General features: G+C 37.2%; 2 protein-coding genes across 2 annotated transcripts; one reads left to right on the forward strand and one right to left on the reverse strand.

The window, feature by feature from the left end:
• Nucleotides 1-240: 240 nt before the first annotated feature.
• LOC116303672 (uncharacterized) lies at nucleotides 241-1,944 on the forward strand. Its single transcript, XM_031713254.2, has one exon. The coding sequence runs from the start codon at nucleotides 743-745 to the stop codon at nucleotides 1,181-1,183; it is 441 nt and encodes a 146-aa protein (XP_031569114.1). The 5' UTR covers nucleotides 241-742; the 3' UTR covers nucleotides 1,184-1,944.
• Nucleotides 1,945-4,516: 2,572 nt separating this feature from the next.
• Nucleotides 4,517-13,443, reverse strand: LOC116303679 (uncharacterized). The gene is made up of 9 exons (XM_031713260.2): nucleotides 13,294-13,443; nucleotides 10,731-10,946; nucleotides 10,137-10,283; nucleotides 9,507-9,740; nucleotides 8,930-9,076; nucleotides 8,131-8,361; nucleotides 7,492-7,638; nucleotides 5,291-5,515; nucleotides 4,517-5,065 (listed from the first exon to the last, which is right to left on the reverse strand). The coding sequence occupies exons 1-9, from the start codon at nucleotides 13,340-13,342 to the stop codon at nucleotides 4,911-4,913; spliced, it is 1,551 nt and encodes a 516-aa protein (XP_031569120.1). The 5' UTR covers nucleotides 13,343-13,443; the 3' UTR covers nucleotides 4,517-4,910.
• Nucleotides 13,444-15,276: the final 1,833 nt, after the last annotated feature.

Consider the following 15,276-nt stretch of genomic DNA (forward strand, 5'->3'; position numbering starts at 1 on the left):
TAATCCTAGTTCTTAAAATAAGCCTAATTACGATTCCGTCTCGTGCTAGTCGTGAAAGAGTTTCCACACGTGTGTATGCCTGATATTGTACCCATTTTCTTTTCTTTTTTTTTTTTTTGTGCCAGACGTTGTTCCCATAGCAACATAAATAAACAAAAAGCAAGATCAGATACGAAAGTAGGCGGGCAAGGTTTTGAAGGCTATTGGTGGGCCTTAAAAGAGGACAATAAGAAATAATTACAACATCCATCAAGGGAAATTACAGTATTTTAGCACATGATCGACTAGAAACATCCAAAAAACTGTCTTAAGGTATAGCAGTTTCGATCCCACGATATCTTTTTATCTCTAAGATCACACTTTAAAGATTATTTGTGTCATATGTTTTGTATGAGACTCGAAGAAATCTGTTTAGAACGTTTCGTGGGTTAGGACTTCATGCATCATTAATATTTAACACCAATACATCAAAGCCGTCCCTGATACGTAAGCACCACAATTAACTACCGGTCCTTCGAGCTGAGCGGTTACGACTACCGTAGACTCTGTACTGCTGTGGTCTGTTCAACCTTGTTTGGGCTTTATAAGTCAACCTGTTGACAAGGATTAAGGTTCAAAAAGGGTTTTTAAGCCACAGGCTGTGTTTTTGTTTTGGTTCTGTTGGCTAAGACCTTTTGACAATCCATCACTAACTACTGAGCGCGTACCAGAGTTATCAACAATACCAGGAATCGGTCTGACCATGCAGCGAAGAAGAAAGATTAGCTTGCAAGAGCACTTTTTCGCCAAAGATAAATCTTTGGATGATATCAGTGAATGTGAAGACTTACATGGAGCCATTGGCACAATAAAAGAAGAAGACGGCGAAGAAGAGACAGAAAGAAAAGCGAACTCTGGCGATGAGAGCAACAAGGATCAAGACATGCCTTTCCTACACAAAGTAGTCGCTGAAGGAGACATTCAAGTCTTATCTAAAATGATCGAAAGTGGGGCAGATATTAATGTTTGTGATAGTGATGGTTGGCCGCCTTTAAACACGGCGATAAGACAAGGAAAGACTGAATGCGCTGCACTTCTTTTAAAACACGGGGCTGGAGATTTCTTCTTTCAAAGACAGAAGGAGCAATATGTTCAGAGATTACAAACTTCGAAGCGTACACGAAGAAGATCTCACTGGATGTGATTTGAATTATTCTATATTTCATCACCTAAATATACGGGATTTTTGCCTGAAAAATTAAGATGTTATCAACCAGATTGCTTCTAAACTTATCAATCAAAACATAGCGGAGTTATTTATTGTTTCCGGTCGACTGTTTCATACTCTTGGAATGCTAACTTGAAGGTTCTTCAGGAAGCACCAGTCATCAAAGACAACATAGTACATCCAGAGATTAAAAACAAATTAGATTTCAAGCAACACTAGGCTCAAAAATATTTACACTCTTTGATATTAGTTATCGTAAGTTAATGTTTAGCCATTGCCCCATTACCACCCAAGAGTTTGTGATGACAGAATGAGATTGTACAAATATGGGACACGTGTTTATGGCATACGTACAAATAGGTCTGGCAATTATGACCTTGTGTTTGTTGCCAATAAACTTGAAACCCTATAATACTGTTTTTCGATATTCCGCTAGCATAAAATCAAATCTAGTTTTTATAATTTAACTTATCAATTGTCATTAAAATGCTTAGCAAATATACTCATATGGGCCGGAATAGTTATCGATTTTACTGGCTATTTAGGTTAGCCGCTCTGGGATTTAAGTATTCTTTCCTAAGCATTAATTTGGTCAGATGATTATATAGGCACACAAGCAATCCCTGCCAAAACACACACATCTTTCACGTGCACTTTACCTCTGGTAATTTAAAGTGAGACAAAGCTGTAGCAACACAGAAAGTTCTCAAAATCATTAAAAAAAGCTTCACTGGTAATTGCTCGAAAAATGTTGGTTTTGAACATGTTTCTGCCTTATATTGTGCATCTAATACCACTAGTATTTTCAGAACAATAAGTATTGAATGAAGAGAACATATGCTGAGTACGGCAAAGGCGCGACAAGTAGGATTGCTTTAACTGTATATGAATTCGCATCTCACATACCGAGCATACAGGCGCCCATTGTCCTCTCTTCCTGTCAGTAAACCTACAGTTTTTAAAACAAACCCCTTGATGAGTCTTTGGCGGGTTTTCAGTCACTCTAGTTGTACAAAAACACGGCCAAGAGTTAAGCCATCTATTGTATGGTTTTTCAAAGGGAGGCATTTGGGATAACATTAAGGAACTCCACCTACAAAGCATGAATAGATTGAATGACAACAGCCGTGGTTTCCAATGAAAACATCTTCGAAATATATAAACACTTCAGCATGAAAATGTATATATAGCAAAAAAATATATAAAAGGTTTATAGTTATAGATACTCTGATCTAAATTCACAGGACTCTAAGAAAACAATAGATGCGTAGCCGGAAAACCACGAGGCGTAGCGGACAAATTAAAGAAAATTGCTGTTTTATTTTTCGTATGAAAGCGCAAATTCAGAGCGCGCACGAAAAAATAAATGACGTTTGTATTTTAAGTACTCCCTCTGATCTAAAATGGCATTTCGACCAATCAGAGTTCGTTATATCTTGGTTATTTTATAGATATATATCTAAAATAAAACTAATTTATAACCATTGAAAAAGTATGTGTGTATATATATACACTCGATTGCAGAAACGTTGTAGTATACATTTATACATTTATACAAATACCTAATGAGATGCATATTGCAATTTTACTTTTTTAACCCTCAAAACCAATTGATTTATAATCTGTAGGATGTGAAACACAAGAATAAAATATTTTGACAGTCATTGAATGAAACAAATAATAAATAAAGCGAGTTTTCGGTTTTGCATATCATTAAATATACTGAATAAATTAGGTATTTGTATAAATGTATACTACAACCTTTCTGCAATCAAGTGTATATGTATGTATATATATATATATATGTATATATACCCCCTCTCTCTTTTCTAAGAAGTTTTATTACATAATTAGCAATGAAATATCTATTTTTCTCTATTTCGAAAAATTGATATCTTCATACGCGAAAATAACATGTTATTTTCACGTGTGAAAATGACACCTTTGCGATGGCTATTCAAAAATACACGGAAAGAATTGCCTGAAAAAGCCAAAACATACTTCATTGATAATTATATAATAAACAGAATATTACATGGCCGCTTGGAGATAGGAATTTTATCTTCTCGTGTTGAAAATCTCCGCGCGCCCATGTAATGTCCTCTATATATCTTCACCGACTTGAACATGACAATTTATCAGGACCCATGTTAGCAAACTTTTGCATTTATGCCGATGTCGAGACTCGTCCAAAGATGAAATTTATATTTCTGCGCACCCAATTATTACGTAATGTGTATATAATAGAAGTGTGCAATATCATGAAGCTTTTCTTTCCAATATTCATATGAATGTTTGTTTTCCCACTTGTTTCAAGCTGCCTTCGTCTTGTACTGCGAGACTTTAGTTTATTTTGTACATATATTTAAAAGTATCTTTGTCATTACTTTGAACCGAATAGTGTCACGAAGACACCAAAACGTCGTTCTTCAAAATATGTTTACAATAAAATGTATTTAAAAGTTTACATTATAAATTACAAAAATCACTCTTGAAATCGAAGGAGAAAAGAAAAATAAACAATATAGAGAATACAAATAATAAATAATTAAGTGTGCAGTGGTGGTTAAAGTAGTTTTAAAAGCTTTTGAATTAAAAGACAGTAAACAAGACGAGCGAGAAGCGAGGAACTTTCCGGCCGTCTACTGCTCATTCTTTTCAAAAATCCTAACAACTTGTTGGCTAAGAATTTATTTCTGATTAATCGATGCAATTGACTGTCATCAGGTAATCACAATCGATCAATCTTCAATGTACTTGCACCTGTAGTTAATTGAAGACGTTTCCCCTGAAGGCTTTAGTAGCTTTGTACATGCACGAAACACATTCTGTTACCACTGAACCTTGAACCAAGGATTGGACTGCCAATCATGCGAGAAGTTGCCAAAGCGACTGGTAATCATTTATTGCCGGGGGGGGGGGGGGGGGGTGGGAGATTAAAGGGGGTCACATGTTTAGATAACTGATGAAGGCGGGGGGGGGGGGGGGGGGGGGGGGGGGGGAAGGAGGCATGCATGCGTATCACTATTGAGGGGATCATAAACGAATAGTACCTAGTGTGATGTCGCAACAAAAATCATCCAACTCTACCTCATCTCCCCTCTTAGGCGACAAATAATAGCCTGCCCTAGGACTTAATCCACAAACCACCTACCAGAGCTGATGCCGAACCAGAACTATACCATCATGCTTTGTGTTTTCAGTTGTGAATAGTATCTGCTAAAATAATAATCACTTAAACTAATAGTATGCAAGATTTGCAAGAAAGCAAGAAAGAGCCAAGAAAAAGGAAAGTGGTTGAAGCAGGACTCAATATATAAATTTTATCCATCACAACAAAAAGTCCGATTAAGAAAATAACTAAACATTGTTTTTACAAGAATTTTAAAGGGGTCTTCACCTGATTCCCTGACTCGTTGGAGTCAAAACACTAAAGGGAATATTTTTTTCTGATCAAGTGTTGAAAATGTTCTTATTGTACGTTGGATATCTTAAAATTCAGATTTGATTACGAGGCTTAATTTGTATGGTACTTCATGCATGGTACAAACACGTTGATCACCACATACATTTATTGGTACAAATAAGACAATGTACCATATACGAAGTTCCTACCTTTCGGCAATGATTAGAATATTTTGATAGAAATGATGCTAGCCGCCAGTCAGTTCATCTCAACAACGTTATACGCGAATCTAAAGCACTATGGTACTATTCTATATACATAGTTAGTACTAGTCATCCCAATACATGTCTTGGACCCAGGCGTACACGGCTGGTACCCAGGCCCTATGCATTTTGTAGATGGTCCATTTCTGTTGAAGGTGTTGTTTCCGTTAACTCCTGACCAACATTCACCTAAACAAGAAATGCAGAATTCGTTAAAGAATTATTCGCTTTTAAAAGAGGTGCGGCTGAGACTCCTCAACGAGACGTGCTTCTCGACACTTCTCGAGTGTCTTGCCAATCCCCGCGTGCTTTATAACTGAACATATAGCACGTACGCGCTTTTTCTATTTTTTTTCTTTTGACGCTGTGGAACAAGGAAGCATGGTTGTATTTAAAACCGGGTCTAAAACTAACCGTAAAACTGTAAGCCAAATACTTCCCGTTGAAACTCCTTGGCCTGTTTTGCACATCTGCAGATGAACTCTGGAACATACGTGTCCCAATTTAACCAATCAATGCGACGGCCGTTAAATACAGGGCTGGTTGAGTCTCTTTCACTGAGGATCAGGTCAGGTAGGGGCCTTGGTAGAATGAGGTCGTCATGGAAACATCCCACGGCTTCAAACTTTACATCGCATGCTGGAATATTGAGTGAAAAAGTAAAGAAAGTCTGGTTCAAAAGGCTTTTACACTCATAGACGGTGCGACGCAAACATGCTGGACGACAGGGCCCAGTTGTACGAAGCCTGGATAGGCTATCCGATTGACAAATCCTTATCCAGTTGATAAGTCGATGCTGATATCCAATAAATTTATTCACTGGATAAGATTTATCCTTCTGCTAATGATATCCATTCTTCGTGCAACCGGGCAAAGGAAATTGTGACGACAGAGAATTTTAGCCGAGTTAATGATTAGCTCAACCGTTCAATATTTAATTCAATTTAGTCAATAAGTCAAATTCAAGCCCAGTTGGTCATAATAGCAGAATAAAAGTTATAGTAACTTTAGGAAGTCTTTTCTTACTACAAAGAATAATGAGTTAATCCGCAGCAATAGATTGTGCATGGCTGAAACAATGCGCTAACAAATCGGTTCCGATTGTAACGATCTCACGGGAATATTCGGGTTAGTTCGCGTATTGTTTAGCCATGTGCTCATTAGCGCTAAATCTTCATTAACCTACGATCTCTTTAGAAATTAGTTTAGTTTTGTTGGATACGCGGTTGCCACAGACGCTTAAATCTGGGTTGTCCTTAAATATCATTTTAATATTTTAGCTTAGTTTATGACTTGTTTACGATATTTTCTGTTTACCATTTCGGAAATTCTAACTAAGTTATTCCCGTACCAAATTGAGTTAAAGTTTGATTTCTTTTCATAAGATGGTAAACAAAGAGTTAGTCTTTTTAGGAGTATGTACGTTTTTATGTACTTCATTACGAAGTGGTAAGAAAACTAAGATTTCTCACTGCTTAGTTACCAACTAGGCTAAGTAAGGGGGGTGCACGACATACTGGTTGTTAAGACAAAACTGAGCTAGACTGGCAGCTGTCCTTCAAGATCCTTGGACTATAAAAGGAGAGTTACCACGCTAGTTTGGTGTGTTAGTCGGGAACCCGAATGCTACAACAACTGGGTACGCTTCCAACAACTTTATAAGGTATGAGTGCACCTCTTCTCTTGTTACCGAATGTAGAGTGTAACCAAAGTAGTGAGTTAATTTAGAAGTGTGATATCCTATATTTAATCGCTTAGTATGTGTGATTGGTATTGGTTACTTAGTGATATTTATTTTCCTAGCGTGTGATATTTACGATTTCAAGTTGTATTAGTTAAAATTATTCAGTCGTGCGATTCAATAAATTGTTTTGTAAAGTTACTCTCCGTTCTCATTCCTTTGCGTTAACTCAACGAACTCGCGCTGTCGCGGCATTTGAAATATAGTGCCGTCACAAAATATATTCACTCGGTACATGCAGACACACGGCGCAATGTTCCAGGCAATCATGGAATTGCAACGTGGTCCAACTCTTCAGCGGATCTAGTTCGGAACACATAACAGAACAGAACGGATACAGAAAATTATAAAATAGCTGTTGTAAATCTCGCATTCTTATTGGTTGGGAGCGCGTGCTTTATGAGAGCACACAGCACTCACGCGCGTATTTTATGAAAGAAATGAAAGAAAACTTGCTCACTGTGCTGTGGAGTTATATATCCGCTACGCGTCGTGCTTCTCCAAACGCTTCTTTCATGTTCTAACTATCCCCGCGTGCTTTATAACAGCACACAGCACGCGCGCGCGTTTTCTATTTCTTCAGTAGAACACGATTTGTCTCTTAAACAGAACCCGTAACGTCATTGGTTACATATTGCGTTATTGTTTTAGCCAATGAAATGGGACTTATGGGAGTATCGCTAGACCAGCGACGTTGCACGCCACAGTTAGCAAAGTATGTCCGAGTATGTACCGAGGGCAGGTCGAAGTGTGCCCAACTATGTACCGAGTGCAGCTCGAAGTGTGTCCGAGTATGTACCGAGGGCAGGTCGAGCAGGCTAAGTGTTATTAAGTGTTACCCTCGTAAACAAGGACGGTTTCAAATGCTACTCACATGTTACGTAGTACACATAATTGGCTGCTACTTCTCCAACACAGTGCAAACTCTTGGGGGGACAAGTGGAGAATCGTTTGGCTACACATCTGTTAGATCCGCCATCTTTACGATAGGTCCTCTCTCCTTCACCACTCCAACACTCTCCTAGAATAGAAAATACAATATATCACCACAAAAGCACCACGAATTGATTAATTTAAAAAAAAATTGTATCCAGCAAAGGCAACATGTCATTGTTGTTTTGTTATTCTTGCTGCTTTGTGTTTTGTAATTTTCTTCCTTGGCCGTCTTTTCTTCTTCATCTTTTTTATTTTGCACATCATTCCTTCATCCATTCCTTCATCCATTCCCTCCTTTTCCTCATCTCTTCTCCTGCTTCCTTCCTCCTTTTCTTTCCTCACTGACTCTTTTTTTTTTTTAAATTATAACTTATTATTTCTTTTTCTTTCTTTTCTTTTTCCTTCTTTATTCCTTTCTTCTTCTACTTTCCTTTCTTTGTCTTTTTTTTTTGTCCTCGAAATTCTGGATTTTTTTTCACAAGTCACAACAAAATAAATATTCTTTGAATGTTTTTTAATATTTTATATCCAGTCTGATCTTTCAAATTATAAAGAATGTTATAAAAAACTTGCTTACCGTAAGACTGCATGCCAAATATCTTAAACTTGCTGCCAAACGATCTTTTTGCACAACGGCATATCATTCCCTCCATGTGTTCATCCCATCTGCGATAGTCAACCACGTGACCATTAAATTGCTTGCTTGTACGATCTTGCTCAGTTGACATGAGAATAGGGATAGGCCGTGGTGTATCGAGTTTGTCTCTGTAGCAACCAAGCTGTGTATAGGTGATGTCACAAGGCTCAACTGTGAATTGGATGCAGATAAACAATAAGCTTTGTTTATACACAGTAGTATATATCTCAATAACTGCGCATGTCTGTACATGTGCACCAGTTATCCTGCCATCGTCGACGACGGAATTTTAAGCTGTATGCTGTTTACACGAAAACGCGTTATTTTCTTTTTTTATGTCTATGAAATCTATTCTTTTTAAAACTTCTTATCATAATTCCAAAAATATATGTTATATGGAATGGATTTTGCCCCAGGATTTTCAAACTGTGACGTCATTATTCCTTTGTCGTCGTGTGTTTTGTCGTCGATGCTTATGCTTTATTTTTGAGGAGGGAGGAAAACAGGAACAGGAGAACCCGTTGAAAACCTTCGTTGCAAGGGAGAAAATAACATATGAAACAAACTCTATACACATGTGGCTTCAGAAAGACTAGAACCAGCGACTCGACCCGTAGGAATTTCAGGCCAACGTTTTATCGCTACGGTACACTTGCGATTGTGCTTGCGTTGCTTCTTTTCGGTGCGTCTGCTTGCGTCGCAAGTAAGTACCAGATTTAAGGGCGTAGTGATTACTTACCAATCCTGTAGACAAAGTTGGTGAATTGCTTGCCAACGCAGTATCTGTCGTCTGGTTTACAGGGCCTTAGATTCTTACTGATGCAGCGAGAAGACTCGCCATTTCGATCGTATGTTCTGATAGCTGCCGGTCCGCTCCAACATTCCGCTGAAAAGAATAGTCAGTCATTAGCCATAAACATTTTCATTCATAACATAACCTCGTACAGATAGTCACTCTCATAAAATAACTGTTAATTAAATCTCTCGTTCTGTTTGGTAGGGAGAGCGTGCTTTATGAGAATAAATATAATACGCATGTATCATTAGTTGTGTCATTTATTATCCAAAATAATGGTTATTGTGATTTTTATTTTATAAAGCACATGGGGATCCGCTACGCGTTGTGCTTCTCCTAACACTTCTCTCGTGTTCTGCCAACCCCCACGTGCTTTATAACTGCACACAGCACGCACGCGCGTTTTCTATTTCTTCAATACATTTCGTTGTGCAATATTCTGTTTACGAGTTTCTCTTTTGCTCAGCCTTAACCTCGGTTTCGCGCTTATAAAATATACAGCCATCACACTAGAACCTACCAAAGAACTGTATACTGAACACAGTGTATCCATATTTTCTGGCCAGCATGGCACATCGGCAGATAAATCCCGGCATGTAGGAATTCCAGTTAATCCAATCGATATCTGTACCATTATACGAGGGAGCAGTCGGGTCACGCTCGCTCAGGATGTACTCGGGCAATGGTCGTGGGGGTATCATGTCGTCTTTAAAGCAACCAACACGTTCGATCTGGATTGAACAGCTTGGCTGAACTGAAATGGATACATTTATTACGCATTAGCCGGGTTCGACTCAGTTCTGATCTATAGTTTCATTTCAATTGCTGGGCTTCATTTGAGGCCATTTCCAGTCTCGTGTGGAATAATCATCACCTGAATTGCAAGTTTTCAATGGAATTCTTTCTGGCTGACAGCACATGGTGGTCAGTGTTTAACAACCATGTGAATCTGGTAATGAGATTTATAGACTTTTATCAGCTGATTGAAACCCAGTATTTGTCTACTGCTCTTACGAAGGGGCAAAAACTTACATAAGGTAAAATTGGAAACCATTCAGGTATTAGTGGTAAAATGATATCATTGTGCAATCGTCGTGGAAAAAGATGCGTCTCTAAAGATGTCAACTGATAAACTTCGTTTTCTCCTTACCTAGCTTGTAGACAAAGTTAGCTCCATTTTTACCAACACAAGTGGTGTTCTGGGCCTTACAACTCTGGTAGCCATGACTGATGCACTCATTTGAAGATCCGTCGCGATCAATATCGATAAGGTTCTCAGGTCCACTCCAGCATTCCCCTGTTGAGATGACAAGACACAGTTAAGGACGGACGTTCAATTAGTTTGAAGGTGATCCTTTCCTTCTACTTTGGAGTCTATGCTTTCTCATATCAAGCTTTTTTGGTGAAGGGATTTTTTTTTTTTTTTTTTGAATGTATGAAGTATCAGAAATAGGAAATATTTGGCATAAATCCCTGAGTGTTTCTTTCACGTGCCTCAGACATTTTAAAGTCATGGGAATTCAGAAAACAGAAGTGACCGAGTTCCATAAACAGAATGCATTGTGGTCTAGCTTCGGTACAAACATCACCATATAAGGTATGATAAACAAAAGATGGTTTAACGCAAGCTAGACCACAATGTGCACCCTTAAGAAAGGTCTAAGTCATTGGAATGATCCACTGAAACAATACGGGCATTATTCTTCTGATTTCTGTTTTTCTTATCCTTTGAACGTATAATTACCATAATACTGGATCCCAAACGTGTCGTACCCTTCATCCAAGGTTTTCTTTGCGCACCGACAAACCAAATCTTCCATAAACGAGTCCCAATTATTCCAATCGATTTTCTCTCGGTCATTCAATAACTGCTCGGGAAGTGGCTTTGGTTTTCGCCCGTCATCCCGGAAACATCCAACAGGTTCGAAAGCAACCCTACAAGATGAACTCGTAATGGAAGCTGGAAAAGAGAGAGCATGATCAACCTTGATGAGTAACGTGTGTATGACGTCATTTTAATAAAGCGTCATGTGACGACTGGAAAGGCAATTCACGGATTACAAATCTTCTAAAAATCTTGTGAAATACTAAACCTTTTATTTTCAGCATATTTGTACATTTTAAAAGAAAAAATAAAGACAAAAGTATTGGAAGTTTCGACATTCTCAACAACATCCATAGTATGTTGGAACAAAGCTACACAAATAAATTCGCTTTAATAGAATCTTAGAAATTTTAAAAATTCTGTAAGAGGAAACCGATTCCAAACAAATTTTATTAATTTTTGCGAATTCCCTTTTACAGAATTTTTTTCTTTTTTCGTCAAAAAGAAGATTACGATTCAAAGTTTAAATATCCCGGTTTTTAAAAAGATTCACCATTTGGTTCTTGAGTTATGAAGGCCTGGGATTTTGTTCAAAAGGGCAAAAACTACTTTTCACCGTAGATTCCTCATTTTTAGACGTAATTGAATGCGATTGCAGTTATCCTTATTTCGGGTGCTTAACTTTTTGGATGGATAAATTTGCATAAAAGGTGGTCACGTGACCTTAAAAAAGGGAAAATGCTAAATTAAAAACTAGGTTGATGGTTTTAGATTATTTGTGAGATTTCTTTAGCTTGTTTGAAAGTAGCGACAAAGATACAGATATTCACGTTTGGAATGGTCGACCAAAATGTTTACGAAAGGAGAAAAATGGGCATAAAGGATATATTGACAGGTCACGTGACCTGTTTTATAAAATATCTCCTTAACACAAAACTTTAGCCAACTATTCTCAACGTCAATTGAACGACTTTAGAAAAGGAAATACATTAAGGTTGAAAATGTTCAGCAAAGACTTAAAATGAGCACCTACAATTAAAATGAATTTTTATGTAAATTTATGTAAATGTCGTGATCACGTGACCTAAATTTTTCCCTTTTTTTGGAATCCCCTTTTTTACAGAACCAAGATCTAAGAAAGCTTGAGAATGCTGGTTATACTTTAAGCAGAAGCACCAAAGAAATGATTTTTTAATGGTTTGATAGAGAAATTGTTCATAACCCAGGCCTTATCATGCAACACTTTCCAGCCTCCTTAAGAAGGACAATGAACGTTCCTTAAGGAGTGGCGAAGGTATTTACAAGCAGAGAAAAATTGTACCAAACGTTCATAAAATTTTCAAGTGACGTTAAGGGTTTTTGTTCGTTGGCGCCTAACTTTTACAAAACGTTTCTGTAAGAAATAATATTTTCCAACCCTAAAAGATGTTTATTGCTTTTTTTCGCCGCAATGCAAGTTCTTAAAGACAATAAACGCTAAAGCTTTCTAAAAGGTTTTTAACATTCCTTGATCTCCATTGAGTGCTCAGTAATACGACTGAAGTGTCCTCATTTTAATATGGAAAAATTAAGTCATTCTAGCTTTCGTTCTAAAAAAAATGTAAGATACGTTCTTTATATGTTTTAAAACTAAAGTTAAGCCTAAGTTAACTAATTAAAAGCCAAGGCTAAGTCGACTATAGTTCATCTTAAACCATGTATCAATTTCCTCAGTAAGGTTCGAGCTGTCTGATTGTCAAATCTAATATGGCGAAAAACATCACATTATTGACACAACAAATCTGTCCCTAACTATCTATAATACTATCCAATAATCCAAAGTCTAAGTCAGAAAATCTCAAAAAGAAATCCAAAGTGTATTTGTATATAATTGGTTATCATAGAAAAGGGAATAAGGTAAAGTGGAGGCATAATATCCCCTCAAAAGTAGGCTGTCATTTAATGAGATTGTCAAAGTGTTTGTCTTTCACGGATAATAAACTCGAATTAGTTTAACTTGACGACGAAGACTTTTAGTCTCACGAGAGGTCGGAACACTTTCTAAAAGAGGAAGTTTTTTAATCACAATTAAACCCTTACAATTAATTTGTTATAAAGCTCAGGACTTAGTCGGACTGTTTTCCTGCTTTTGGCATTCCTCTAGCATTGCCCACCTGTAGCGAATATTTTCTTTTAGTATTACTATCGATGGAGTTTCAATATCAAACATTCTTTTGCGAAGTTTTTGTCATAAGGAAAAAACCTAAGAATCTATGAAAATGTTGAAATCCATTCTCCTGGATATTAACAAGTCTCTTAATGATACTCTACTTCGGTTATTGCCCCATAGTCACAGGATTTTTAGCCGTTTATGGCGTCCCATAACTGATCGATTGTATTTCATATCGGCCGCCCGACGTGACCCATGCGAACCAACCAAATACACAAAACTATAGATTTAGACAGTTTGTTCACCATCAAGTCATTCTGAATATCGACTTACCTTTAATATTACACAGCGCTATAAGAAAGACGAACAGAAGTCTAATCATAGTAAGAAAGGATTTTGTCGTTTTCCCTGTTCAAGATACGTCAAAAGTTTTGCAACTGAAATGCCTCGTCTGGTAAAAACTTTAGAAACTTTTAGTGACGTCATTGAGAACGTCAACGACTTGTAGGCAGCAGAGTAAACAATTTGACGATGTTCGGCATTGACTTCAAAATTGATGTAATAGATCTAAAACCGCGTCTAAAGTTCAGTTGTTGCCGCCTCTTCCCTCCTTCTTTCAATGAGTCTTTTACGTCTTTCTGCTTCTATAGTGCTCTTTGTCAGTCAGTCGGTCTAAATAACGTACAAATTTGCGTGAATGTTGTGTGGGAAAGGTTATTGTTTTAAATTAAATATGTCGTTGTACGTAGGTAAATGGGTTTTGTTACAGTTCGTGGCTGTTTCCGATCGTTACAAAAGAATTCCCTGCCCGAATTCGGCAGGTTTTTTTTTTAGCATTGGCCGGGTGTCATCACTAGGCTCGACACATAGTAACATGCAATTTTTTTAACTTATGCGCACGCATGTTTGCGGGCTCAAATTTTGCCAGATAACGCGATTTTAATGATTGTTTGATGCTTGCTCCTTGTCATCAAAGTTTTGGTTGTCGAAAACTCGGTGCTTACTCAAATGTCAAGTATGTTAAACGTCAACTGAGCGAAAGAACTATATCAATATATGTTCCTAAGTTGCGTCATGCCATGAACGCGAGGTCCTGTTAATAATCGATAATAATCGATGCCATTACAATATTATGCCAAAACAAAACAAAACAAAACAAAATAAAATAAAATAAATAAAATAAAATAAAATAAAATAAAATAAAATAAAATAAAATAAAATAAAATAAAATAAAATAAAATAAAATAAAATAAAATAAAATAAAATAAAATAAAATAATAATAATGCATTTTTCTGATTGGTTCTTCGGTCATTAATTGAAACTGCACAAATTATCGACCGAGCTTCTCATGTACCTCTAAGGTCGGGTCCCGGAGATTTTTGGCCACCACAAGCCCCGTTTATTGAAAGCCGTTTCTTAAGGTTATATGGTTAAATTTCTCCATCCGCGAATCCCAACAAGCTAAATGCCAATTCAATCTACCAGTTAGCATTAAGAAGATTGTTCCAGGATTTGATAAAGTTTATGTATGTTTTCTGTCTCTCGTGAAACGTCTGTTGACCATTAAAAAATTCATTAAAATTAGTTTAAAAGAATGGCAAAAATCTCCAAGTAGAAGAGATAAACAAAATGTGGTCGTCTTTAGGGAGAAGGTTTGCAAAAGGTAAAGTGAAATTTAGGGAAACGATGAAAACGTGGTCACGTTTGCCGTTTGCGGGAAGGAAAAACGGGAATCTTAATCTGCCTAATATCTTGCATATAGTAGCCTCTTTCGAAGACGTTAAGACACCGACGCGAATAATGTCTACAAAAGAGGATACACCTATAGCTAATCATCCATCTATGCAAATTTCAGTAGCAACGCTACTTTTTGACTGATAAGTAAGTCATCACAGAGATGATTGCGGCAGCAGGGAGCGAGGAAAACCCAGCGACTTCACGTTCAGACGAAAGCTTTTCCTCCACGTAAACGGCAGGACTTCCAGATTCTGTATTGATAGCATAATTAAACGCACGTATAAGTCTGAACTTTGTTATTACAGATTATCTAAACTTTTAAATAAACCTTGTCTCAACAGAATTGACTAGCAATGTCAAGGTGAGTTTGATCGAAGCTGCATTAAAATTCAGTGGCCGACTCATATTCACATTAACAAAAGGACGGGCATTAATAGATCGTTCTTTGGATAAAAAGCACTTTGAATTGTAGATCTTTGTAATCATTACAATACATTGAATATATTAATGAGTTTCACACTGCAGCCTAACCGTGCTTAGCACTAAAACTAGTTGTCCTAACAGGTGCGAGTATTGAT

This window comes from Actinia tenebrosa, unplaced genomic scaffold, assembly GCF_029948245.1.
Source record: "Actinia tenebrosa isolate PJP-AT-01 unplaced genomic scaffold, QUT_ActTen_1.0 PGA_scaffold10__47_contigs__length_13832649, whole genome shotgun sequence".
In the NCBI taxonomy this organism is placed as follows: domain Eukaryota; kingdom Metazoa; phylum Cnidaria; class Anthozoa; order Actiniaria; family Actiniidae; genus Actinia; species Actinia tenebrosa.

Coding starts and splice junctions, on each gene's coding strand:
- LOC116303679 (XM_031713260.2), bottom strand. CDS start 13,342: ATGATTAGACTTCTGTTCGTCTTTCTTATAGCGCTGTGTAATATTAAA. Junction 9,741..10,136: donor TAACTTTGTCTACAAGCTAG/GTAAGGAGAAAA, acceptor TATCCATTTCAG/TTCAGCCAAGCTGTTCAATC. Junction 7,639..8,130: donor ATTTGGCATGCAGTCTTACG/GTAAGCAAGTTT, acceptor TTTCTATTCTAG/GAGAGTGTTGGAGTGGTGAA.
- LOC116303672 (XM_031713254.2), top strand. CDS start 743: ATGCAGCGAAGAAGAAAGATTAGCTTGCAAGAGCACTTTTTCGCCAAA.